This window comes from Pseudorasbora parva, chromosome 24, assembly GCF_024679245.1.
Source record: "Pseudorasbora parva isolate DD20220531a chromosome 24, ASM2467924v1, whole genome shotgun sequence".
NCBI classification, from domain to species: Eukaryota; Metazoa; Chordata; class Actinopteri; order Cypriniformes; family Gobionidae; genus Pseudorasbora; species Pseudorasbora parva.
Genome location: NC_090195.1, coordinates 12,143,596 through 12,171,093, shown reverse-complemented (window position 1 = coordinate 12,171,093; position 27,498 = coordinate 12,143,596). Strand labels below are relative to the sequence as shown.

The window sequence follows — 27,498 nt, the reverse complement described above, 5'->3', positions numbered from 1 at the left end:
AAAGGGTAGATAACAATAAAATTGTCAGTGTTAAACCTACTAAAACAATAACTGTTTTGTTAATAACCCTCTGTTGATTTGACTGTTCCACAAAAATGCGGAAGCATTTGTAGTTGTCACGAAAGCCCTGGAGCTGTCAAAGTCCGTCTGATGATGTGTTTTGCACAATAATTTTATTCATAATTAATGTGAATTATTCGGTCCAGGTAACACAGACAACAAGTAAACACTGTTCATTTACATATACTGACATTGTAACAACAACGCAGGGTGAAAATCGGCGAAGCAACACTTTCAATGATTGCATAATACTAATGTTTAATTAATTTTTTTTAATACTGATAAAGCATGTTTGTGAGCTGTTTAATTAATAAAATTCAATTAAAATAAAAAAATTAATTAAAACTAAATTAATTAAAACAAAATCCGTTAATTGATCCCATGATGAGACCCCCTAAAAGGTTCTATATTTGAAGTACCTGACAGAAGGTTACATAGAAACTTTTCTTCTGAGTGTAAAGCTGTGCGTCCAGAAACAAAAGCATCCTAAATCAAATCAGAAATGATTGCTGCACTGTCTACTACGGTAATGCCTCTTAAAACCGATAGGATGAACACATAAATCAAAATAATAAAGCCACCGTCAGCTGTGGAGGATAGATGTGACTATGAAAGCTATAAATACAGAAAAAAATAGACTAATAAACAGTGAGGGATCTAGCAAGTTTCGAAAACACCACCATTCACAACTGTCACCGTCAAACAGGTGACAACACACACTCTCTCTATAGTGACACACTTGTTGGACTGCATATGTCAGTCTTGGGCATTCTGGTGCCCGACAGCAGCCGTGCTCTCCGAACAGCTGCTGTTCGACACAACGTACATAACTGCATGATTTACATATTTTACTTACAGCATGTGCATGTGTTTATGATAGTGTTTGTAAGAGGGAAGGTAGCAGGAACTCTTTTTAATCTCGTTAGCTGCCCTCTAATAATGAAATCTAGCGCAACCACCATCATCCAGCTCAACAAGACGGGCCAAAACGCATGGGTCAAAACAGCAATAATAACAATAGCTGTCATTACTGCTAAACAATATGTGACTCATTAATGAGCGACTCTTTCTGTTGTTAGATAATTAGTTGGTGATCTGAGGTCTGATTTTAACGTGGAAGGTACGGCTGAAAATGAGAATCTTGAAATGATGACTAACTTCTGCTGATGGTGTTGCTCTGATTCACATAACAGGTGGACAGGTGCAGTGAACAGTTAATTGTTAGTTAATGCTGTTAAAAATGATGTGTGGGCAACAGGATGAAGAGATTTCGAAAGGAAAGAAGGGTAGAGAGAGAGCATGAACGCCCAGTGGTAATCCTGGAAATGTACCTAAGGCCGCCATCAAAAGGAAGACTATTGGGCCCTGTGACAAGGCTCTTAGATATTTTTTCCCAGGCCTTATGAACTCAAGTAACAACCCTAGATGCACCAATAAAGACATTTTGGCTTATACTCTTATGTTATGCTGTTATTTATTTTTATCCAGCAGTGGCTCCTGAGAGTAAATTGAGGTAGGGCAGATTCTGGGTCTTAGCGCTAGTTTATGATAAACATTTTGTACGATTTATATTCTAATCGCTGAATATATGCAGACCGATACACTTTTGGTGGAGTTCTAATGTCCTTACGTTATTCAGCCTGAGGGTGGCGCTAATGTTGATAAACAGACTTTTAAGGGTTAGTTCTTCCCACAATGAAAATGACCCCATTTTATACTCACCCCCCCAAGCCATCCTTGGTGTATATGACTGCCTTTTTTCAGCCAAACACAATCAAGGTTATACTGTATATATATTCATATATATATATATATATATATATATATATATATATATATATATATATATATATATATATATATATATATATATATATCCCCTGGCTCCAAGCTTTATAATGGGAGTGAATGGTACCAAAAAAAGTGTATCCATCCATAATTAAAGTAATCCATTTGGCTTTAGGGGGTTAATAAAGGCCTTCTGAAGCAAAGTAATATGATTTTGTAAGAAAAACATCCATATTTATAACTTTATAAACTACATTCACTGGCTTTCAGTAACGGCACACAGGCATCCCGATGCATGATGTGCTGACGCATGATGTGTTGCCCAGCCTTATTTGTTTAAACCAAGAGAGCCGTCTACTCTCACCTAAGCTTATGCTACTCCGACATCCTACGTCACACACCGGAGCTAGACTCTTTATAATTATGAAGATTGTAGAGTTGTAAATATAAGACATTTTTCTTACAAAAACTGATCGTTTCGCTTCAGAAGGCTTTTATTAACTTAATGGAACCATGTGAAGTACTTTTATGGTGGATGGATGCACTTTTTTTGGTTTAAATATTTCCCATTCACTCCCATCATAAAGATTGGAAGAGCCAGGATATTTTTTTAATATGCTTCCAATTGTGTTTGGTTAAAAGAATAAAGTCATATACACCTAGCTTGAAGGTGATTCAATAATATTGCCTCCAAATGTTGTTTTAGAATGTTACAAGTTGTGGAGGAATTTCCAGTGAGGAAAAGAATGTCTATTCTCAGAACAAAACAAACATAAACCAAACACAACTGTACATAAAGGCTGCTCACATGAACACAATTTACACTTTCCTAAATTTGGCACTCTACTCCACATAAGAAGAACAGACATGCCAACTAGTTACTGAATTGATGCAGACTTAAATCCACATAGATGAAGCTGATTGGTCTCATCAGGGAGGTTTACGAATGGTACCGGGAAAATAAGTGGGGCAGTTTCAAATCTGCCCCAATATCTCTTAATTACAGTGTGCTGCAGACACCCAAAAAGGAGACCATTACAAATCTAAATAGTATTATCTGTTTATTTTTATTTAACTTTTAAGAAAGTACATTAACTAATAATCGTAAGGGTACACAGAGGAACAAAGAGGAACATTTTTAATGATATTATATGCTAATACCAATACTATATCACCTCTTCTAAAATCATATTATGGCAGATGGGTCTTAATGCTAGTTTATGATAAACATTTTGTAAGATTTATATTCCAAATCGCTGAACACATGACTGATACACTTTTGGCGGAGATCTAATGTCCTTGCATTATTTAGCCAGAGGGTGGTGGTTGATTGACAGGCTTTAAAGGGTTAGTTCACCCCAAAATGAACTTTAATCACCCTGAAGCCATCCTAGGTGTATATGACTTTCTTATTTTAGCCAAACACAATCTGAGGCATATTTAAAAATATCCTGGCTCTTCCACACTTTATGATGTGAGTGAATGGGACATTTTTTAAAACCAAAAAAGTGCATCCATCCATCCATCCATCATAAAAATACTCCACATGGCTCCCGTGGGTTAATAAAGTCCTTTCAAATAAAAGTATTAATTTTTCACTTAAAAAAATAATAATACTGACCTCAAACTTTTTTACGGTATTTTTTACGGTATATGTTATATATATTGAATTATGTGTAAATATTGTATATAATGTGTATAATATGTGTAACATTTTTCTTATTTTCCCTTTAGATACTTCATTTGTTAGTTAATTTTTTGTTTTATTGATCAAAACTAGATCCCATTAGAAAAATATTATTAAAGAATTAAAATTGTTGTACCACAAATACAAAAAGGTTGGGACACTACAAATTGTGAATAAAAACAGAATGCAATGATATGATCAATTTTCAATATTGTAATCAGAAAACAACATAAATTACATATCAAATGTTTAAACTGAGAAAATGTATCATTTTAAGGGGAAATAAGTTGATTTTAAATTTCATGGCATCAACACATCTAAAAAAAAGTTGGGACAAGGCCATGTTTACCACTGTGTGGCATCCCCTCTTCTTTTTATAACAGTCTGCAAACGTCTGGGGACTGAGGAGACAAGTTGCTCAAGTTTAGGAAAAGGAATGAAAAAAAAAAAGCAGGACCAAGGCACTATCCTTCCTTATCCTTCATTTACATCTGAGTGCCTTGGACCTGCCTTTTTTGTCATTGGACTTTTCCCTTTCCCAAGAGCACCTATTAGACTATTTAACTCCACCTTGCAGTTTAGGAAAAGGAATGTTGTCCCATTCTCGTCTAATACAGGCTTCTAGTTGCTCAACTGTCTCTTTATGATGCGCCAAATGTTTTCTATGGGTGAAAGCTCTGGACTAGAGGCTGACCATTTCAGTACCCAGGTCCTTCTTCTTCGCAGACATGATGTTGTAATTGATGCATTATGTGGTCTGAGATTGTCAGGCTGAAAAATACAAGTTCTTCCCTGAAAGAGACGACGTCTGGATAGGAGCATATGCTGTTCTAGAACTTGGATATACCTTTCAGCATTAATTGTGACTTTCCAGATGTGTAAGCTGCCCATGCCACACCCACTAATGCAACCCCAAACCATCTGAGATGCAGACTTCTGAACTGAGCGCTGATAACAACTTGGGTTGTCCTTGTCTTCTTTAGTCCAGATGACATGGCATCCCAGTTTTCCAAATAGAACTTCAAATTTTGATTCGTTTGACCACAGAACAGTTTTCCACTTTGCCACAGTCCATTTTAAATGAGCCTTGGCCCAGAGAAAACGCCTGCACTTCTGGATCATGTTTAGATATGGCTAATTTTTTGACCTATAGAGTTTTAGCCGGCAACGGTGAATGGCACGGTGGTGTTTTCTGGAAGTATTCCTGAGCCCATGTTTTGATTTCCATTACAGTAGCATTCCTGTATGTGACGCAGTGCTGTCTAAGGGCCCGAAGATCACGATCATCAAGTATGGTTCTCCGGCCTTAACCCTTACGCACAGAGATTGTTCCAGATTCTCTGAATCTTTGGATGATATTATGCACTGTAGATGACGATAACTTCAAGCTCTTTGCAATTTTTTTTTTGAGAAACTCCTTTCTGATATTGCTCCACTATTTGTTGCCGCAGCATTGGGGGAATTGGCACTTTCAGCACTTTCAACATTTGATGTTATCTATATTCTATTGTGAATAAAATATATACATTTATGAGATTTATAAATTATTGCATTCCTTTTTATTCACAATTTTTACAGTCACACAACTTTTTTGGAATTGGGTTTGTAAAACAGACATTTAACTGCATTAGATCCACCGATATAGAGTTCCATCCTAATGTACAGGGAAGAACAGTGAGAAAAACTCAAATAATCACACACATGGAACAGCAGTGAAGACAGCAGAGGTGCCTCCTGTTTACACTCAAGCAGCATGCTATTAATTCATCACTATAGTGGATTTATCAACAAATCTGAGAGATTACTTACAGATCATATTTCTGTCCTGTACACAGTCTCTGCACACACTCACTCATACAGGAGTATTAGAATAGCCTCGCTCTGTTATAGTGCATTATTCATTGCACATGGCCTGCTCCTCTGACAGGTAGCACAGTAAAAAGGCCGGGAGAGAGAGAAAAAGCCAGAAAAATGGGCCAAAAGGATATAAAGAAAAAAGCTTAGCCTGAGCACTTAAAATATGACACATATTAAACACCTCCCCGGCTTTCCGTCATTGAATGATAGATAAAATGGTCTGGTAAAAAGCTCTAGAGTTACGGATATTCTGAACCTTTCCAACTCTCTCAGACACAGTCTAAGCAATGTCATTTATTTGTGCTCTTCTCTCTATATTCTATCAATCTGCACCTCATTTCTGGCGGCTGTGCTGTGCATTATGCAGACTTGGTGACCACTGAAAGGGTTGTCGTGACAACCGTTCAAGGGCACAAAGTGCTCGAGGTCTTATGGGAAACTCAAAGTGCTTCCCTGATTTGTTTTAAAGCTACTGTAGTGATTTAATGGTTTACAAATAGCAGTGATGGGGTAACTATGTTGATTTCAAAAAGTTACCTATAATTTTAAGTTGTTATTCAGTGTATATGATTCTATTTATTAAAATTATTTACGGATGCTGCTTTATTGGGACATGACTTGTCCATGAGTTTTTGAGTTTTTGAGTTTTTAGTCCAGCCCTACTACTCCTAACCCTGCCTATTAAACACTTTTTTCCCGCTACAAAATACCTTTCAGTCACTTTATTTTCACTTGTTGAATATTTATTTAAAATAAACACCTCTAAAAGCTAATGTTCAATGTAAAAAGTAAAATTAAAGTTAATAGAATAGCCTCTGCTAACAAAGTAGGCTACCTGCACTTAATGTAAATAGAAACTCTGTAATAATAAATGTTTCTTGAGTATCAAATATTAGATCATGAGACACTGATAACTGGAGTAATGGCTGCTGATAATTCAGCTTTGCCATAACAGGAATATTATTACATTTTGCAAACATTATTACATTTCGGACTCCAAACTGCTGAAGGATAAAAAACAATAGATCAATAGACCAGTAAATTTACCATAAATGCAACTAATAACTTGTCTGGCTATCACCAGACCAACCTTAATTTAAGATTGAACATTGGTCTGGGGAGTCTGCTGTGTATTTTCTACTGCACAGGAGGCGTGATAAACAAGCATAATTCAAATGACTCTGTACGCAATTGAATAATCCTTCAACCAATCAGACCACAAGTTTCTCTATCTGTCATCGTGTTAAACCCGCCAATAGCATGATAGGTGGATAAGCCAGTCTGTGATTGGTTCCTACAAAAGCGTAACAGAAGCAGTAGAAATGAATGTACAGGTTTCCAGACTGAGCTGCAGGGTAAAATCAAATCGCTAGCAGATACGGCTGGGTCTACCCAGTCTAACAAATAACACTAGAAAACACACTGATATATGTAAACGAGTCAAATTCAAAGTTAATGGGCTTCAAAAAAAGTAAAAAAAAGTTAGTATCATGGCTACGTTTAGTCTTGGTTCACACTGCAAGTCTTAGAGCTCAATCCTCGTCTTCATCTCTATATACTGCGCTCAAATTCCCTTGCACATCACCTAATACACTATATAGCTGAAAGTATTAGGACACCCCTCCAAATCATTGAATTCAGGTATTCCAATCACTTACATGGCCAAAGGTGTATAAATTCAATCACCCAGGCATGTAGACTGCTTCTACAAACATTAGTAAAAGAATGGGTCGCTCTCAGGAGCTCGGTGAATTCAAGCGTGGTACCGTGTCCATTCATGAAATGTACTCACTAATAAATATTCCATGGTCAACTGTTAGTGGTATTATAACAAAGTGGAAGTAATTGGGAAAAACAGCAACTTAGCTATGAAGTGATAGGTCATGTAAAATCACAGAGCAGGGTACGTGTATGCAAGTCGCCAACATTCTGCAGTCAATTTATCCGATTAGCTCAAGAACAGTGCGTAGAGAGCTTTCTGGAATGGGTTTCCATGGCTGAGCAACTGCATCCAAGTCTTAAATCACCAAGTGCAATGCAAAGTGTCAGATGCAGTGGTGTGGCACAGCATACCAAGACATTTTGGGCAATTTCTGGCTCCCAATTTTTGCGATGGCCCCTTCCTGTTCCAACATGACTGAGCACCGGTGCACAAAGCAAGGCCTATTAAGACATGGATGAGCAAGTTTGGTGTGGAGGAACTTGACTGGTTTGCTTGCACAGGGTCCTGACCGTAACCAGTTAAAACACCTTTGGGATGAATTAGAGCGGAGACTGTGAGCAAAGCCTTCTTGCCCAACATCAGTGCCTGACCTCACAAATGCGCTTCTAGAAGAATGGTAATAAATTCCCATAAACGCTCTCCTAAACCTTGTTGAAAGCCTTCCCAGAAGAGTTGAAGCTGATCTAGATGAAAAGGGTGGGCCAACTCCATATTAAACCCTACGGATTAAGAATGGGATGCCATTAAGGTTCATTTGCATGTGAAGGCAGGCATCCTAAAACTTTTGGCAATATAGTGTATATTACAAAGTAAATCCTGCCTTTATGGACTCCACGATGTTGTGTCTTTGTTATTGTTCTTTTGCAAAGAGTGGTGACCAGTTCATACTCAAATCGGATATTGGCTAGAATGGACACATTTAAAAAATAATGTGAACAACTACACAAAGAAAAATCATCGAATGTAGACTTAGTTACAGTTACTAAAAGGTGTAACATCCCTGAAAAGAAACATGAATAATACAGATTGCAAAACGATGGGATAAGAATACCCATGAATCAGCTGTAAACTCCTACACAGGCTTTTCGTCATTCTGCCATGACACCACCTGCAATGAGGCTCTTAATATGTGTGTGTGTTTGTGTGTGTGTGTGTGTGTGTGTGTGTGTGTGTGTGTGTGTGTGTGTGTGTGTGTGTGTGTGTGTGTGTGTGTGTGTGTGTGTGTGTGTGTGTGTGTGTGTGTGTGTGTGTGTGTGTGTGTGTGTGTGGTGTCCACAACTAAATCGTCCTTCCTCTGCCATCACTTAATCTCAAAGCCATAGGGGACTTCTGGAGATGAGAAATTCATCAGTTAAATAAACCCTGTCTTAAAATGAGCCATCCAGCTGTGCAGAGCCGGGTCTCAAGCCTCTGCTGAAGTAGGAGAGCTAAAGAACTGGTTCTTCGACCAACAGTGAATTGTTCATAAATACAGTCTTTCACAACAAAATTAGCACACCATTCTAGATGGTTTCTTTTTTTGTGGCTGTGAACAAAATATAACTGGTTCTTTGTGTATAGTTCTTGAGATGTGTGTATGGTCTTCAGAGTAACATTCTTGAATATACAGTAGGTTCTTCACATCAGCTTGTTTGGTTTTACAGTATTATCTGTCAATACACTGTACAATTCAATATATTTTAGTTTGTTCCACACCCGTAAGACCTCTGTTCATCTTCAGAACACAGTTTAAGATATTTAGTCTGACAGCGTATCTAAGTCCTAATGGCACAATATACTGTCCATGTCCAGAAAGGGAACAAAAACATCATCAAAGTAGTCCATATGTGACATCAGTTAGTTAATTAGAATCTCTTAAAGCATCGAAAAAACATTTTGGTCCAAAAATAACAAAAACTACTTTATTCAGCATTGTCTTCTCTTCCGCGTTTGTTTTCAAACTTCAAATAAAGATTTAAACAGTTATGAATCAGCAGATTGATTCATGATTCGACTCGCCAATGTCACATGATTTCAGCAGTTTGGCAGTTTGACACGCGATCCAAATCACGAATCAATCCGCTGATTCATAACCGTTTGAATCTTTATTTGAAGTTTGAAAACAAACGCGGAAGAGAAAACAATGCTAAATAAAGTTATACTTTTTGTTATTTTTGGACCAAAATGTATTTTTGATGCCTCAATAGATTCTAACTAACTAACTGATGTCACATATGGTCTACTCTGATGATGTTTTTATTCCCTTTCTGGACATGGACAGTATAGTGTGCATAGACTTAGATACTCTGTCGGACTAAATATCAAATATCTTAAACTGTGTTCTAAAGATGAACAGAGGTCTCACGGGAACGACATTAGGGTCATAGAGTCATTAATGATATCAATTTCAATTTTGGGTGAACTAACCCTTTAACTTATTTAATGTCTCAACTTGATTGAAAAAATATATTAATCTTTACTTTTCACATATGCCTTTTGTACTCAGAAAACCTAAGTTAAGATTAATTGACTGGTTTGAGTGCCATTTTGTCAAGCAAAAATTTGAGGTGGGGCAATTCTAAACAGACTCTTCACTCATTTCCTCCACTTCTGCAGTTATTTCTCTCTGTTTTCATTCACTCATTTCCCAAAGTCTTAAATATTAAATTTTCAATACAACTGAAAATTTTGTGAGAATGTCACATACACTGACTTTAAAGTTCATACACTGATAAATTGATGTTGATTTTCCTAAAATGTTTTTGTTTAAACTCATTATGGTGATGAGTGCTCCCTTTGGTTGGGCTCTTGGAACTTATATTATATTATTAGAACTCTCGTGTAAGTGAACTATACGAATTAAGCATTTGTCAGTACAACATAGCCTACTATTCCTATATCACTTTTTCAAAACAATTTTTCCTTTTTTAAGTAAGTCTAACTAATTAAATTTCACAGTGTAGAGAAAAACACATGCTTTGACTTGGGATGTACACACACAACCTGAGTTTGAATCTAACTTGAGTCATTTCAATCCCACTCCTCCTCAATTCCCAATTGTTTCCTGTCATCTGTTCCCTATCCTTGCAATAAAAATGAGAAAAAAATGTTTTAATAATCTTTCTATATGAGTGTACGTTTTAATCCATGGTAAAGAATATGCGGTAACCATTTCTAAAACTCCAGGGAAATTTACCAGCTTAATGGTTCTTCTTTCTTCTCAGGAGACTTAACAGAGTTCTCTATTAGGTTTCATTGAAGTACCAACTAGTAATGGAAAGATCAAATAATCTCACTGGCTTGATCTTCAAATCTCATTTAGTAAACCAAACATATCTTTATATATGATTTCTATTTATAATAACCCCATTCTCCAAACATGCAGACATACATCATTTTAACAATCCCTATATTCTCAGAAGTTTCTCCTAAAATTCCTTTTAAAAGAAAAAGACACAAATGGGACCTACTATAAACTTAAAATTAAAACAGAGATATTACAGCTAAGTTAATTTGGTCTTGAAAGAAGAATTGGTCTCTGATTTTTGATTCCATAATCTTGACAGAACCGACACAGAACTGAGCAGTTGACATTCTGAAATCTTTAACCCTAAATACAAATTTGGCTAGAAAACTTTGACAAAAACATTTGAGAGATTATGTTTAGATCTCTGACCTCTGATTGGAAACTTTATCTTGGTAAATTTATCTTGTATGCATTTTGAGATGTTGAGATTTTTTCTCTATATACACATACCATACATTACCAGAGTATTTTTCTCAGAGAAAAAAAAATCTGAGAAGCAGAAAATCTTAATTTTGCAGTCAGAATATATTAAAGGCTTAGTTCACCCAAAAATGAGACCCGTAAGACACCGTAAGACACCCGTAAGACACCCGTAAGACCTCTGTTCATTCTCGGAACACAGTTTAAGATATTTTAGATTTAGTCCGAATCCTTTCTGTCCTTTGAATGTAAGTGTATGCCCACTTGCTGTCCACGTCCAGAAGGTAATAAAAACATCATCAAAGTAGTCGTGACATCCGTTGGTTAGTTAGACTTTTTTTGAAGCGTCAACACATTTTGGTCCAAAAATAACAAAAAAATACGACTTTATTCAGCACTGTCTTCTCTTCCGTGTTCCTCAAATAAAGAATCAAATGGTCATGATTCAAGATTCGAATTGTGTGTCAAACTGGCAAACTGCTTAAATCACGTGACATTGGCGATATGAATCACGAATCAATCTGCTGATTCGCGACCATTTGATTCTTTATTTGAGGTTTGGAAAAAAAACGCGGAAGGGAAGACAATGCTGAAAAAAGCCGTATTTTTGTTATTTTTGGACTAAAATGTATCGTCGACGCTTCAAAAGAGTCTAACTAACCAACTAATGTCACATATGGACAACTTTGATGATGTTTTTATTACCTTCTGGACGTGGACAGCAAGTGGGCATACACTTACATTCAAAAAACAGAAAGGCCTCGGACTAAATCTAAAATATCTTAAACTGTGTTCCGAGGATGAACAGAGGTCTTACTGGTGTGGAACGACATTGGGGTGAGTCATTAATGAAAGAGATTTCATGTTTGGGTGAACTAACCCTTTAAGGCCCAAATCACACTGTATCAATAGGTGGCGACCAAAAGCAACAGACACATCAGGTCGTGGAATGTCTGAGAGTAGACTATAGCCACGTTTCCATCAACTTTACCCGGAAAAATTTGTTCCAGGTTACTTTTCCCCCAGACCTGTTGCTGTCTGAAATTCCAATGTCCTATTCCACCTAAATAGGACTGCGAGAAACTTTCCAGTTCCCGCTGGATTTCCTACTCTGCATATAAACTTAATAAACCCCAGAACCTCGTCGTCGGCCCATCGGTCATATTTTTTCTACTCTTTTGATTCGAATAGCAGGCAACTCTTATGCAGTGCACACACCACAACACACTTTTAAAAAAATGGTGGTTGAAATAAAATGCTACATGGAGTCAACCAATCAAAATGCTGTGTGAACTAGACCAATCAGCATGTTCAGTCCCACCCCCGAAAGTTCCTGAGCTTTGAAAATGTACTACCTAGTGAGCAGGGACTTTCAGGGGGTGGACATTTTGACCCAGAACTTCAATTAGACCCTGGTCCCTGTGGTTGCAACACAAAGAGTACCACCACAAAGCCCTAGTTTCTGGGGTGGAAACACGGCTATACTGTAACCTGGTGACTGTCGGTTTTGGTCAGTATGATGCAAAATGGCCTTTGAAGAGCCTTGAAACGCGGCGCATTATTCAATGTGTTGACGTGATTTCCCCAGAAACGGCTCCAGCTGTTAGCAGCTCCTCCCCTTTTTTGAAACGGTAAAGGTAAAGCCTTACTGTTCGGTAAAGGTAAAGCCAGTTCCTCATTTATCCTCATAATGTCCTCCATATCGCCTTGAAATGCAGCATTGATTCTGTGCAGAATTCAAATGGGTCCGATATGTTTGTTGTCTGCGCCAACTCGCTCATATGATCCGCGCTGCGCTCTCGTGTCTCTAGTCAACGGCTCTGGTCTAGACTATGTGTGTGCTCTGCTGCGGTGTATGAAACTAACGTGAAACCAGACTTCATTCGCTTAAACTGAAAGCATATTTACACATATATAGTGTGTGCTATGTGCTTTTCACCATGTAGAAATTAGTAAATGTGTTAACAACTGACCGATTTCAGCCGCAACTTCAGCAACATAGGGGGCGGGCTTTAGATTCTAGAGAGCATTTTGATTTGACAGAAGATTTGATGAGAAGGTGAAGTCTGCGATGATGTCATCAAAATCTGTGATTCATTTTAGCGAAAGTGGGAGACTGTAAGTTTTGAATGTATTTCCTAAATGCGAATTTTGCTATTGTTTTACACCAGCCTATTCATAACTTTAAGGCTGACATTGTCATACTAAAAGCTAAAAAACATCAATTTTGATTTCAGTGGGCCTTTAAAATCTCAATTGCCACTTTTCTTTCCTACAATAATGACAACATACCTGAATTAGACCATCACAGACTGAACAACCTTTCTGGTTGTTTATAACAGCTCCCAAGCAGTAACATGCGATCACGAGTCCCATTTTCACATCAATCGCCTAAAAGCTGGTTTCTGATTCCTCTCAGGTACTGACTCTTGAGTAATGATCTGAATCCAGAGCATCAGCAGAAGAGCCCAGGTGTTTCCCACCCAGTTTGTCTCCTAACAGATGCTCTGCTCCCTGCAGACACTAAACAATTGTTCAAGAGAATCTGTTTTCCTCCCATCCGTAAAACTCTGCAGCCCTTGGCCTGTTTGATTCATGACATTTTTGGGGCGACCTCTGGAGAGTTGTTGTGGTTTAATTTTTTTTTTTTAAACTACAGACAATCTTTAGATCACCATCCAGAAAAATGTGAGCACTGACAGACAGGATACAGCGCAGAGTGTACAGTCTCTTGCTGAGCACATACTGTATTGCTACCTTTTTAGTGTTTTGCTGAATATTTCTCTCTATACTGCAGTTCTTCAGTTCTATAAAGTGATTCAGAGATGACTCACACCCTTTACACCCACTGACAGCACACAAACACACTTTTACACTTTTTCACAGGAGGGAAGAGTCGCCCTGAGCCAAGCCACACACCCACACACCCACCCCTCGGAGCTGCAGCCCAGGACGCAGTGCTAAAGCTCTGCGTGTGTGTATGTATTATTATTCAAAGGTCTTTAACCTTGCTTTCTTCCTCTCACTCTCTACCATTTCTGTATTTCTGTCACACACACACGCAGTCAATCCTCCCCAGCTCCACCACATGTCATACGAAATACAATATTCATGTGTTCCCTCAGGACACACCCCGGAGACAGGCCTGGAATCCCCAAAATGTCTTACTTGGAGAGCCTGATGAATGTATGTGTGAGTACATATGCTCTGTGGACCTCCATAAGTGCGTGCTATACATTTTCCACACAAGTTAGACTCATAAACCACCAAAAAAAGAACCAAATCAAACCATTCGGAGCTAAACACCACTAAATGACAGGATGTCATTTCAGCCAAAGGTCCCACAAAGCAGCTAATGCACCTTCCTACATGACAATCAATTATGAGATGTGTAGTGGAGCGAGAGAGCGCGCCGTAACATGGTCTTTCATCTTTCTGTCAAGATATTTCAGCTGAAGCTGCGATTCTTCTTCTGCTCGTTTGTTAAAAAAGTTTAAGTGCAGAATACCGGAAAGGAAAATTAGTTCAGGTTTTTTTTGTTCAAAGTGAATGAGTTGAAATTCTTGAAGGGTTTTGAATTATATATAATCGTTAGATCAATGTGCATGTAGCAGCCGGCAGGGAAGGAGGGGGGATCTCTTTGATATCTCAATTGTTTCCTATAGACAGGCATGATTTACTGCTGCATGTGGCTTCTCAGATTTCTCCATCCACAATATTGCTATATGTCACTCTCTTTTGATTTAATAATAACAATAATACATTTTGTGTCCATTTTATTCCATTAAAATTCCTTTGAAATTTACTTAAAGGGTACATAACACACAAACATCTCATGTTAATCTTGATTGCCTATGGAGTATTGCATCCTTCATATCTCCAATGAGTCTTTACTTTTACCATATTTATAAAAGACAGATACGCTGTACCAATTCTTTCTGAAAACAGCAGAACTCGTGTAGGCGTACAGTGGGTGGAGCTAAAGAGTGAGCACACACAATAAACAATACATCATGGCATTATCCCAGGATAACTTTGGATTCACTATATGTTCATGTTGTTTAAATTATATGCACTTATGTGCCGATTGCCATCAAAACACATTTGATGCAGATTCACTCACCGTGTGCAGTTTCAACTCATGACCGAGAACAAACAAACACACTTGCAGAACTCTGTTACTGCTCCGGAAAAACAAACTGTATCCACTGTTTCCTTAAAGCGGCTCTAGGTAACTTTTCATCCTTCATAATATATTTTCAAGACTCTTGTGATGATACATCGACTTACAATAGGTTGAATGACACGTCTGCCATAGCTTGATGGGGTCTGTATCGTTTTTAATCGTACTTTCAAACTTCGGGTTACGGGTAGTAACCCGAGAACAAAAAGAACTACAAAATTCGACTGCTTTACGGCATATACGTCAACTCCACCAACCCCCACACTTCCTTAAATTCAGACGTGCTAGCCCAACTTTGTTCGTCGGATAATATAGTTATGTCCGAAGCAGCAGAGACAAATAAAAAAGAAAAGGTTTTGTTGGAGGAAAGCAATAAAAGGAAACGAAAGAGTGATGGGATTAAAGGCAGCACGAGGATCAACATGTGACCAGCGTTTGCTCGTTGGCGTGAGCTGAAGGAGGCGTGCCCGACCGATGCTGTCCTGCTTGTTACGGTGATTACCTACCACTCAAACATTGAATTGAAGTATCATATAGATTCTGTAAAACGGTAACCAATAGACTACTATAATGATGCTGGCTTGTAAACATGAGCATCGTGATTATTTGGCGTTTGAAAAAAATAAAACCCATGAAATTATATTCATATGACATGCTGAAACATATGCCACTGACTGTACCTGGGATGAAGACATTTCACACGCGCCGCCAGAAGAACACCTGCATGTGAACTCCTCCTGCAGTGTTCAGGTATAACTGTTAGTGCTGCGCCAACCCGCGGGCCGCTTTTATGAAGTTATTTGGCCCGCCCCGCACCCACGACCATTAAATAGACATACGGGGTCCGCGGGTTATGAGACGACCCGTGCATCACTAATTCAGGGCTATCAGGGCTGTCATGTCAACAAATGCATGCGTGTTGTAGGATGGCCGCGCTTACGACAGTAGTTGAGGACATTATTTTTTCCCAACTGTAGGGGGACCCCAAAAGCTAAAGTTACCCAGTGCTGCTTTACCGCTGAGTTATTTGGGAGGCTGAACAAGGTTATCATTCCCTCACAACCAGAAATTTAGTGACACTGTTGATTCCGTGGTCTAAAAGCAAAATAAAAGCGCTGCCGACGGCTCCCGTAACTTGAACGAATTGATTTGGAACATAAATACTCTGTCATATGCCAAAATCGTTTATTTTATTTTTTTTTAGTTGACATTTTGGCCATGTTTAGCATGAGAATCCAACTCTTTAACAGTGTAAATAAATCCGTCAGAATAAATGAAATAGCATTAAGACCCCCCTCCCCCAATAATAGAAACAATAATTATTTAATTATTATATATAATATATTACAGAAACATAGACGTTTTGTTTTACAAAGGTATTTTCAAAGGAATTTGAGGAAAAAAACTATATTTAAATATTTAAAAAAGCATAACAGCAGGCCAATCAGATTTTCGCCTTTTTTATTTGCTTTATTGAATAACATTTCATTATTTGTAATATTAAAAAGTATGAATTATTATTATTTAATAATATATTATACATATATATATATATATATATATATATATATATATATATATATATATATATATATATATATATATATATATATATATATTATACAAATATATTTGTATAATATATTTAATAATATATTATACAAATATATTTTATTTTAAAAAAGTGAAGAAAAAACCCTGAAACAGTTGATATTTAAATGAGCACAACAGAGTCTAATGAGCTATAAAAAAGTTATCACTCAGTTATCTTTCTCTATTCATGATGAACGATTCTCAGCCGAATTGATTTTGATACCAAAATACCTCAGTAGGTGATTCAGGGCTTGAATGGTCCGTCAGCACATTTATAGGCTCCAGTGCACAGCTCCCAGCATTGCTTGGTTATATCGAACACTCCTCTATGGCTCTATCTGAAGCAGTGCTGCCTCTCAGTAAAACCACAAGCCACAAAAGCACAGAAAAACCAGAACCACAGTCTAACTGGGAAACCACAGATGCTGGGTCTAGTTTAGCCAAAGTGCTCCACCCTAATCTTTACAGAGATGGAGGCATTGGCATCAGAGACGGGCCTCCAATCAGAGGCTAAGATGTTTACTTCTCTGTTTCCTGGAATGTGTTGGCCATCATTGCAGATACATGGCCCTTTCCACAAACAGGCCCTCAAAAATGTTTAAGCTACACAAATACATTCAAAAGCATTATAAATATACTTTGCTCATAACTTCATGATAGGTCAATTTTATGTTACATAACATTTCAAATAGTTTTCAAAACAAACAAAAAAGAGATTTGTGTCTCTGTTGCTTTAACCAAAGCATACCATATATACAGAAAGTGATGCATAGCCGCAGGAGGTGATTATACATACAGTAGCACTTATAGGGAAAAGCAAGAAAAAGAGACAAAGAAAGTCAGAGATAGAGATAAAAAGATGGAGGGAACAGGCTTGCTGCCTATAAGAGTTTGCAAGGCCGCAGTGATGTGACAGAGAACTTGATTAGATCTAAAGCCCTACGGTCAGAAAGCTAATCAAGAGGAAAAAGAAGTCATACACACCCACAGACACCCTGAAGCTGTGATTCCAGCTGTTGCATTCCGAACACTGGAAAAAATTGAGGCATTCGATCTCTAAGAAGTGATGACAACAGGTGGATTAATTATTTCAAGGAAATGTCCTGAGTGAACTTAAAAGGTTATTATGGTTCCAAAATTTTAAATCTGCCATGTATCTGTAAGAAGTCGTTCAATGCAAATTGCAGTATTATGTGCTTGATAAATGCATGAGTAGAACATCACATGAATAAGACAAAAAGAAGCATGAAGTATTTACCACATGCAGACCTCACCGCTTGATAAAATGAAACTGGTCCTTTTAGTGAAACATTTAACTATTTATATCTGTTAAATTTAATCTGTTAAATAAAAGTTTTAAAATATAATTATTAACATTTATTTAGCTATATATATACAGGCCCTTCTAAAAAAAATGCATATTGTGATAAAGTTCATTATTTTCCATAATGTAATGATAAAAATTTAACTTTCATATATTTTAGATTCATTGCACACCAACTGAAATATTTCAGGTCTTTTATTGTTTTAATACTGATGATTTTGGCAAAAAATCTCAAAAAATTAGAATATCATGAAAAGGTTCTCTAAACGAGCTATTAACCTAATCATCTGAATCAACTAATTAACTCTAAACACCTGCAAAAGATTCCTGAGGCTTTTAAAAACTCCCAGCCTGGTTTATTACTCAAAACCGCAATCATGGGTAAGACTGCCGACCTGACTGCTGTCCAGAAGGCCATCATTGACACCCTCAAGCGAGAAGGTAAGACACAGAAAGAAATTTCTGAACGAATAGGCATTTCCCAGAGTGCTGTATCAAGGCACCTCAGTGGGAAGTCTGTGGGAAGTAAAAAGTGTGGCAAAAAACACTGCACAACGAGAAGAGGTGACCGGACCCTGAGGAAGATTGTGGAGAAGGACCGATTCCAGACCTTGGGGGACCTGCGGAAGCAGTGGACTGAGTCTGGAGTAGAAACATCCAGAGCCACCGTGCACAGGCGTGTGCAGGAAATGGGCTACAGGTGCCGCATTCCCCAGGTCAAGACACTTTTGGGCTACAGAGAAGCAGCACTGGACTGTTGCTCAGTGGTCCAAAGTACTTTTTCGGATGAAAGCAAATTTTGCATGTCATTCGGAAATCAAGGTGCCAGAGTCTGGAGGAAGACTGGGGAGAAGGAAATGCCAAAATGCCTGAAGTCCAGTGTCGAGTACCCACAGTCAGTGATGGTCTGGGGTGCCATGTCAGCTGCTGGTGTTGGTCCACTGTGTTTTATCAAGGGCAGGGTCAATGCAGCTAGCTATCAGGAGATTTTGGAGCACTTCATGCTTCCATCTGCTGAAAAGCTTTATGGAGATGAAGATTTCGTTTTTCAGCACGACCTGGCACCTGCTCACAGTGCCAAAACCACTGGTAAATGGTTTACTGACCATGGTATTACTGTGCTCAATTGGCCTGCCAACTCTCCTGACCTGAACCCCATAGAGAATCTGTGGGATATTGTGAAGAGAAAGTTGAGAGACATAAGACCCAACACTCTGGAAGAGCTTAAGGCCGCTATCAAAGCATCCTGGGCCTCCATAACACCTCAGCAGTGCCACAGGCTAAATATATATATTATTTAAAGCATTTTTTTCAATGCAGTAATTTTTCAGTGTAAATTATTTAATTTGATATATACATATTAATCAATATTAATTAATTAATTAATATTATATATCAAATTAAATAATTTACACTGAAAAATTACTGCATTGAAAAAACTGCTTTAAATAATGTTATGAAATTAATTGTTTTACATATATTTTGAATATACAAATAAGAAATGTTATAAATAATGATATTTCAAACACAAAGCTAAACCGCCAGTAGGTGGTGGCAGGTGAACTTAATTAGTGAGTCATTGAATCATTTATTCAAACGATTCGTTCAAACGGCTGATTCGTTCAGGAATGAGGCAGTTGATTATGAATGGGTCATTGAATTGGGTCAACCGATTAGTTCAAAATGCTGAATCATTCAGTTACACAATGTTGCTGTTAGATGCATTATTGTTCTGATGTGATCTTGGAACTGTTTTCAAACAGTCAATATTGCATCTAAAATGTAAGTGATGTAATATGAATTACTTGTTTATTGAGCTGTCATTAGAAAACAGTGTTAAATTTTCAATAGGGATGGTATTTTGCACTCTTGGTCATGTGATGTTGCTTAACTGTATCATATGTTATAAATATAAAAACTTCTCATTTTTTATGTGTTTCCATGTCTACCCAAAAGCTACGTGAGTACCACCAGAACAACCTTGTTCGCATCAGTACATTGTATATTATATCATAATCCACTATCAGTCGCAACTTACACTAAATGAATGCAGAATCATTCTGGCATTTTGGTGAATGCCTAGGTATTTTTTGTTATTGCGTTTTAATCAGGGTACTTTTCTGGTCGGGACCCAGACAAGCATTAATGTCCAGCCCTTTATAAACTTTCAAGGCCACGTTCAATATGCCTTCTAATGAAACAGGCAAAACACTACTTTAACATGGAGATCAATTTGTTGTTATCGTAGCAGTTTTGGTCAAACTGTGCAGCTCTTGGCAATCATACACACTACACAGAAGCAAACACATTATAATTTGTTGGTTTGCAGCATCTGTTGATAGTAACCTTTTAACCAAGCACTAAGGCCATGCTATTTGAGAACAGAGCAAATCGTTCTGTTAAATCTTGTAAGTCTCCAGGGTAAAGGCCGATGTACCATTACACTTCCTTCTGTATCCTTTGGCCCATCTTTCCTAAACACTATTAAAATGGCCAGCATGCCTCAGAGACACCACAACAATTGCACAAAGATTTCAAGTCTTAGGAACCCTCCATTTCAGAGTTTGCTCTTTAGCTCTACCTCTCTCGCATGCTTGCATCATCATCTCCATCTTCACAATCATTGTTCTTTCAGCTGCACGCCTCTCATTAAACCCATATTAATCACAGTCTGATCTCAATGACCCCGGACAGCTTCCACATCTTAGGCTAATCAAATACAACGCCAGTCTCTTCTTGGAAAGTTTTCAATAATTTACTCAACCTTATGTTGTTCCAAACATGTATGCATTTTTTCTTCTTTACAACTCATTTTTTGTCCATATAATAAAAGCTAAAGGGGTCAAATGTGGTTTTGGATCCCTTTGACTTTCACTGTATGGACAAAAACTTTTTGTAAATATTTTACAAAATAATTATTTTCCACATAGGGCTGAAATGTATGAAAGCCAATTTCAGCCACTAAATAAAAAGAGTAATTGTGACTTCTTAGACTTAGTCACAATTATGACTTTTTTTCTTACAATGGTGATTTATAAATTTCGAATTCTGAGATATAAACTCGCAATTGCGTGATATAAAGTCACAATTGTGACTGAGAAAAAAGTCGTAAAATACTTTATATCTCAGAATTCTGACTTTGTAATTTGCAATTGTGAGAAAAAAAGATTTCTGAGATAAAAAGTCGCAATTACTATTTTAATTTTTTTATTTAGTGGCGGAAACGGGCTTCCACTAGCCTGACAAGCCAGACCCACTTCAAGATGTTTGGTCTGGAAACTCACCATTGACAGGGCTCAATCTGAGGGGCGGGATAAACGGTTGTTTTTCAAACTCCCTCTGCACACAATAGGATAGCAATAGGATATTCTTTGTTCTTTTCTCAGAGAAAAGTTTAACTCCAAGTTAACTCACGGCTTTGGCCGTGAATCTGGAAGACTTGGAGTTAAGCTTTTCTTTGAGAAAAGAACAAAGAATGGCACTGAAGTCATTCTTAAAAAGGAAAGATGTGTTCTGAGTTTTGTCGACCGGATACGGCGAATGTTTAATCTATCAACGAGCTCCACTTCACCTTTGTTGCTCTGGTTGGTGTAGCGCTATCCAATTGCGTGCAGAGGGAGTTTGAAAGACAACCATTTATCCCGCCCCTCGAATTGAGCCCTGTCAATGGTGAGTTTCCAGACCAAACATCTTGATGTGGGTCTGGCTTGTCAGGCTAGACCGCGGTGTATGGAGACAGAAAAATAAATTGCTAATTCTAAGGTTGTAAAAACATAATGGTACATTATGAAAGGTCTACACCACTGAAAACATAGGTATGTATATTATAGTGCATTTTTGTCAATATATCCTCCTAAATACTATACACACTGCACCTTTAAAGTAGACTATTGAATACTTTTATGATCTTGACCCTTCTACACCAATTTTTTTTTTTTTGCGTCAAAGGTAAATGATCCTATGTCCACATGATGAACACTGAATAAATTTGAGGGGGGGGGGGGATGTGCAGCATTTACAGACGTCGATCAAAACACTCACTGACTCTCTGAGTCACAAACTGAAAAATACATGAACTATAAAGTCACAGATGCAGTTTGACCTAGCTTGTGTACATGTAGGCCTACCCCGCAAACACACACACATTGCCTGAACCGGACTGACTAAGCTACATCCTGTCTCCCTGTAAGCTGTATTAGCCATGCCATTAAATTAATCTGCTCTTCACAAGCAGGTAAAAATCCACAGCTCTATCTTTTTTAGGTTATATGCTTGTAATTGGGACAGTAAGGGTCAGAAGCCGTTAATGTGTCTAGGTAGATTCTGAAACATCTAAAAGAAGGAATGATGAGGCAAATTGACAGAGGGCATACAAATAAATGTGATTACAATAACTTGCAGCACTAAACCTGGCACACACACCAATTTGAATACAAAATCAGGGCAAATATCCCTCCTGATAAAGCCTTCTTCTCTGATGGTTAGTATCTCAGCTGTTCCTCACAGATGCTCTCATTAAAACACAAATGAAAGGCGCAAAAGCTAAATAATTTTAGTACTCTTGCAAAAGTCCATAACTTCATGAAAGAATTAAGTTCCAGTCTAAGCTTTGACTACAGGATTAGGGAGATCAAATATAAGACTAAACCCTGTCAATAATCAGTGTAGGCTTCCAGTGAACCAATGCAAAAATCTATTAAAATTGCTCAATGCTGCTTTCATAACCATATTTTAGCACATGCCAGAGGTGCTATTCTTATATTCTCCCATAGTTCTTCATCATATTAGCTCTAAGACACGAAGAACAATTTTGACTGATATCATAACAAGCCTTATATCATAGATCTGTGAATCATTGTCCCACTGGGACGCACTCGAATCCTGTCATACAACCTCGATAACTCACTGCTCGATTTGTTATTCTGATGACGAATCTGGACACGCCGCCCACGCCCACGAGAGCAGAGAAGGTGCGTAATTGCCCCCTCCGCCTCCGCTCGTCAAAGATTCAGCTTCCCTTCTTCAACTATACACGAGGATGCTCATTCACATTACATTTATTATCCCCATAAAAGCATCAAATTTAATCCGTCCCTAATGGAAATGGTGATTTTTGACGCCCCGTGACCAGCATTCCAATTTTGGCAATCATATAATTCGGAGTCCAAACTCCTTTACGTAAAATAAAGTTCAATTTTAACAGGTTATTTGTGATTATAGATACCTCCCTGATATATTTAGTTGGCCAAATAATGTGAGCTATCATTGGCCAACTATTAACCAAGGGCGTTCGACGTTTTAAAGGAATTCCTGTCAGTATTTTCTGTCGAGGTTTAACAGCACTACCTTTCGTAAAGGACTATTAGTTTTAAACATAACTTTAAAGTTATTTTGATGCATTTGCGATGTGTAAATATATAATAAATAGATTGATAATTATGATATGAATCGTGTTGTGTGTCGTACCATCCCATACCGATACGGAAAGCGCTCGAGCCGCGAACTGTTGCTATGGTTACCTCCTCAGGCAAACGGGACTTCTGTTTGCTAGCGGTTATTAGTGCTGACTTGTATATAACTTTTGTGTGTACTGAACTAATTGATACACAAACGTTGTTACAAGAACAAAAAAGACACAACCTTTTGGTTGTTTGTTTGACTCGGGTTCGAGCCATTGAACTGAGGGTCAGACTCCAACTGTCCACCAATAATTCATGCCATGATTAACACCTGTACGCTTTACTACTTGAAAAATAAAAACAAAATAAGAATACCCAACTAGAACATATACGATATGTCAAATCAATAAAAATGTAAGAGTAGGCCTAACCAGCGTCGTTAGATTTGTAAATAATGGGCTTTGCCGGTTTAGGGACCAAAACGCATCACGTACCTTTCATCCAGTCCACAACTTGACTGGGGCTCCATTTACTAACAGGTTCCATGACGAGAGCCATCGCGAAACTTTCTGTGGTTGCCCCCTCAACCCAGCTGAAGATGTGGTTTAACGAAGCTCTGGGGAGCTCAAATCGGTGGTCTCACGTTAAGCGCCTAGATTTGGCCGCCGGTTACGCGATTTCATCCCATCCAGAATTGCGCATCCAAGAGCGTCACACCGAACGACATCAAGCACAGCAAACTCAAGCGTTTCTCATTAGTAACACCCATATCTAAGAGCCCAAACCTGGTCCCCGTTTCAGTTCAGATCCTGGCATAACGTGCCATGCTCAGCCGGGTCCCCAACAGTCGCGTCTTCATGCCATGCACCAAATGCAGTCTCTCCTGTTTCTCCCTTCGTTTTCTTCTCCTCTTCAGAAGTCTGCACCTTTCAGATGTGGACTAGCGGGTATATAGAGTAAGACAGAGAGAAATGAGCGGTGTACCCACGGGGACTCAAGTGAACGTCGCTTTCAAAAGCAGTGGCGAGCGTTGATTCAATTGGGCGCGCGCTCCTCCTGTGGGTGGTGCGGCAAACTGAATTTGACTCGCGCGCTCGGTTTATTTCCCACGAGGATAAAAGGCTTTCGGCCGTATTCATTTTAATGAGGGCACGCCGGTTCGCCCTGCTTCAGAAACTCCGTAAAAGCAGTGCACGCAAAGTATTTGTCTGGAATATGTAATGATGTTCATACCGAGGCGCTATATTTGCATGAGACCTGGCCACTTGGGACTATGTGTAGTTAATGTTGTGGTCCAAACCAAAATTATAGAGTATAAACCATATATGAGCGACAAGAATAACATAAATGGGAGTTCAATAGGGGCTAGTTGTCACACGTTTTACTCCAGTGAATATTTCTCAGGGTGGGTTTATTTTTGAACGTCAATTTCTGTACAAGAACATAGCCTAAAGACTTAAAAAGCTATTAAACATTTTGATTTCTGCACACGTTCCCCAGAAGAAGAAAAAAAAGATGCAGTTAATGTAACAAAACTTTGGTAAAACTAGATGGGAACTACACTGTAAAAAAAAATATTGTTGGTTTAACTTAAAAAAAAAGTAAATAACCTGGTTGAGTTTAAAAATGTAAGAAGAAAAAAAATGATACAAAAAAGGAAATTGGTTTAATAAATAGAAACTCCAAATATTATTGTATCTGAACCACATAAAAAATGTGATAAATCATGAAAATAGCACAATTTGGCATCTTTTACTGCGTCATCACAAATAAAACACACAATAACCTAATATGCTTACAAAATTGTTTAATAATAATCAAATAAATGTTGTAAATTCTCAAATATTTTCATTGTATTAACTCAAATTTTCAGTTTCAATTTCAATGAACTCAAAATTAAGGCAACCAAGTAAATAATTTGTTTTAATATTTTTTTACAGTGTAGAAACTATTAAACACCTATTTCATGCTTTTCTGAAAAAATCTAAAAAACTGTACACAAAACAAGCATTCATGAAACATGTAGCTAACATACAAAATCTAAACAAGAACTGTCTAAAATTTTAAAGAAAAATATCCTTGACTTTCGCAAGAAACTAGGTTTTTGAAATCAACAATGGCATTATTTGCATAATATACACTGAAATAAAAGTGTTGGATTTACATGATTGAATTGTGTCCATTGGTCCCACATGAATCAATTAAGTTAAACAAGCATAATTTGTTAATGTAACTTCAACATAATGGAATTAATACATTTTAAGTGACTTAATTAAGTAGTCTCGAAGTGAATTTTATATGGCTCCCTGACATAATTCAGGCATTCAGTTTCATATATTCATTTATCCACATCAATTTCATATATTTTAATGTTACACAACTGAATTATAATAGTGCACTAGCTAGTTGACACACTTTTAGCTAACAATAGCACACATTGGCATCTTAAATGCTATACGCATTAATAGCTCCTCCAGCAAAACTGTATTAATGTTAGGCTAGTTGTTTTAGCCCATGCACAGCCTAAGCAAATGCTCCACTCCTCCCCACAATGGTAACCCACTGTAATTTCAATTATTCTAATAATTCAGCATAATTGAATATCAAACACTTTATTAACAGTCAATTCTCCCTCATTCTCATCTTGCTCAAAAATACTTAAAATAAGACCAGAGGTGGACAGTAACTAAGTACATTTACTTGAGTATTGTACTTAAGTACACTTTTTGAGTATCTTTACTTTACTGGAGTATTATTTTTTCTGAAAACTTAGGACTTTTACTTCACTACATTTGAAAGACAAATATCATAGTTTTTACTCCACTACATTTCTATCAAGGTTGAAAGTCGTTTCTGTAGCAGCTCTGAAAGTTGGTGGATGATTTTTTTCCTTCTTTAAAAGTTTTTGTTGTTGTTGTTGTTGCAGACAATCTGTCGGGAATCACTCTTATAGGGTCATATACATTTCCCAACTTTTTTTGAACACTGATCAGTTCATAGCAAAATGGAAGAAGACAGTTCCTCGGCACAGTGTGTGCACCCATAGCCATAATTTGAAAGTATGATTCAGTTTTTAAAAAATCAAGATTAGTTTAGTTGCCATACACTTGATGCATGTCTTATAAAATATGAAAAATATAAACATCTGGGAGAAAGAGAAGAGTAAAGTTGGGAGACTATCAGATGTGTATGTATTGGATCCGTGCATTCGGCCTTAAAGTGACAGCAGCTTTGTAACTTTTCTACAAGTATTAAATGAGTTTAAGTTAGTTGTATGCTAGTATGTCAGATGGAGCGTCACTAACTGGCTTAAACCATGATGGCATAATGTGCATTTATACAACAATAATAAAATAATGCATTGTCATAAAAAAGGAAATGTACTTTTGATACTTAAGTACTTTTAAAAAAACAAATACTTCTGTACTTTTACTTAAGTAAAAATCTGTTTTTACAATTTTCACTTGTAACGGAGTAATATTTGACCAGTTACTTTTACTCAAGTAATAGAGTTGTGTACTTTGTCCACCTCTGAATAAGACTTTTACACATCAAATAACAACATTTAGTCTCTAAATTGATTTAGCCATTTAAAGAATGTTGGGAACTAAGCCCCGCCCAATGCAACGCAAATCATTAATGTAATCTTAACACAAACAGATTAAGTAAACTTCAATTTGACTTTTATTTAAGTGGATTGAACACAATCAAATGAAGTTAGGACAAAATGTAAAGTAATTGTTTTGCTTTGGCTCATTTTAATTAAGCAATTTTAACAAGCACTGCAAATCTTCTTTTTTCAGTGTAATTTATAAACTAAGAGAGATGTGACAAAAGGCATTTTATTTTCACAATATAAGGAAGTATTGAAGAATATCTCAAATTTAAACTCTAAATCACATTCCCAATGTTAAAATAAACAGCATCTATTATTCCCCGAAGGAGCCCCAAAAGAAGTATATGTGTTGAGCTTAACAATTGGATGCAAAAACAATGTTTGATGTGGTTTATTATTGATGGCAGCCTTAGCACTTTGTAAAATAGAAAAAAACATCCTTTTTCTTATGAATTCTGTCATATACATATCTAATTGGTTCACTGAAATACAAACCTATTTAGGTACTTCATCATTAAAAAATTGCATGTTTTTGTTGCATACAGAACAGTGTTTTCAATAT

The 27,498-nt window shown here is 37.3% G+C and overlaps 1 protein-coding gene across 14 annotated transcripts in view; it reads right to left on the bottom strand.

Annotated features, from left to right (window-relative positions):
* Positions 1-24,422, bottom strand: part of cnksr2a (connector enhancer of kinase suppressor of Ras 2a) — a 115,986-nt gene extending 91,564 nt beyond the window's left edge. For 7 of the 14 annotated variants that reach the window (XM_067435121.1, XM_067435123.1, XM_067435127.1 and 4 more), the window contains exon 1: positions 23,815-24,420. In XM_067435121.1, the coding sequence (XP_067291222.1) occupies positions 23,815-23,878 (64 nt within the window). In that variant the 5' untranslated portion in view covers positions 23,879-24,420. Of the gene's footprint in view, positions 1-23,814 lie in introns of all 14 variants that reach the window. The other 7 variants (XM_067435131.1, XM_067435132.1, XM_067435134.1 and 4 more) reach the window with 3 other exon arrangements.
* Between the last annotated feature and the right edge of the window lie 3,076 nt (positions 24,423-27,498).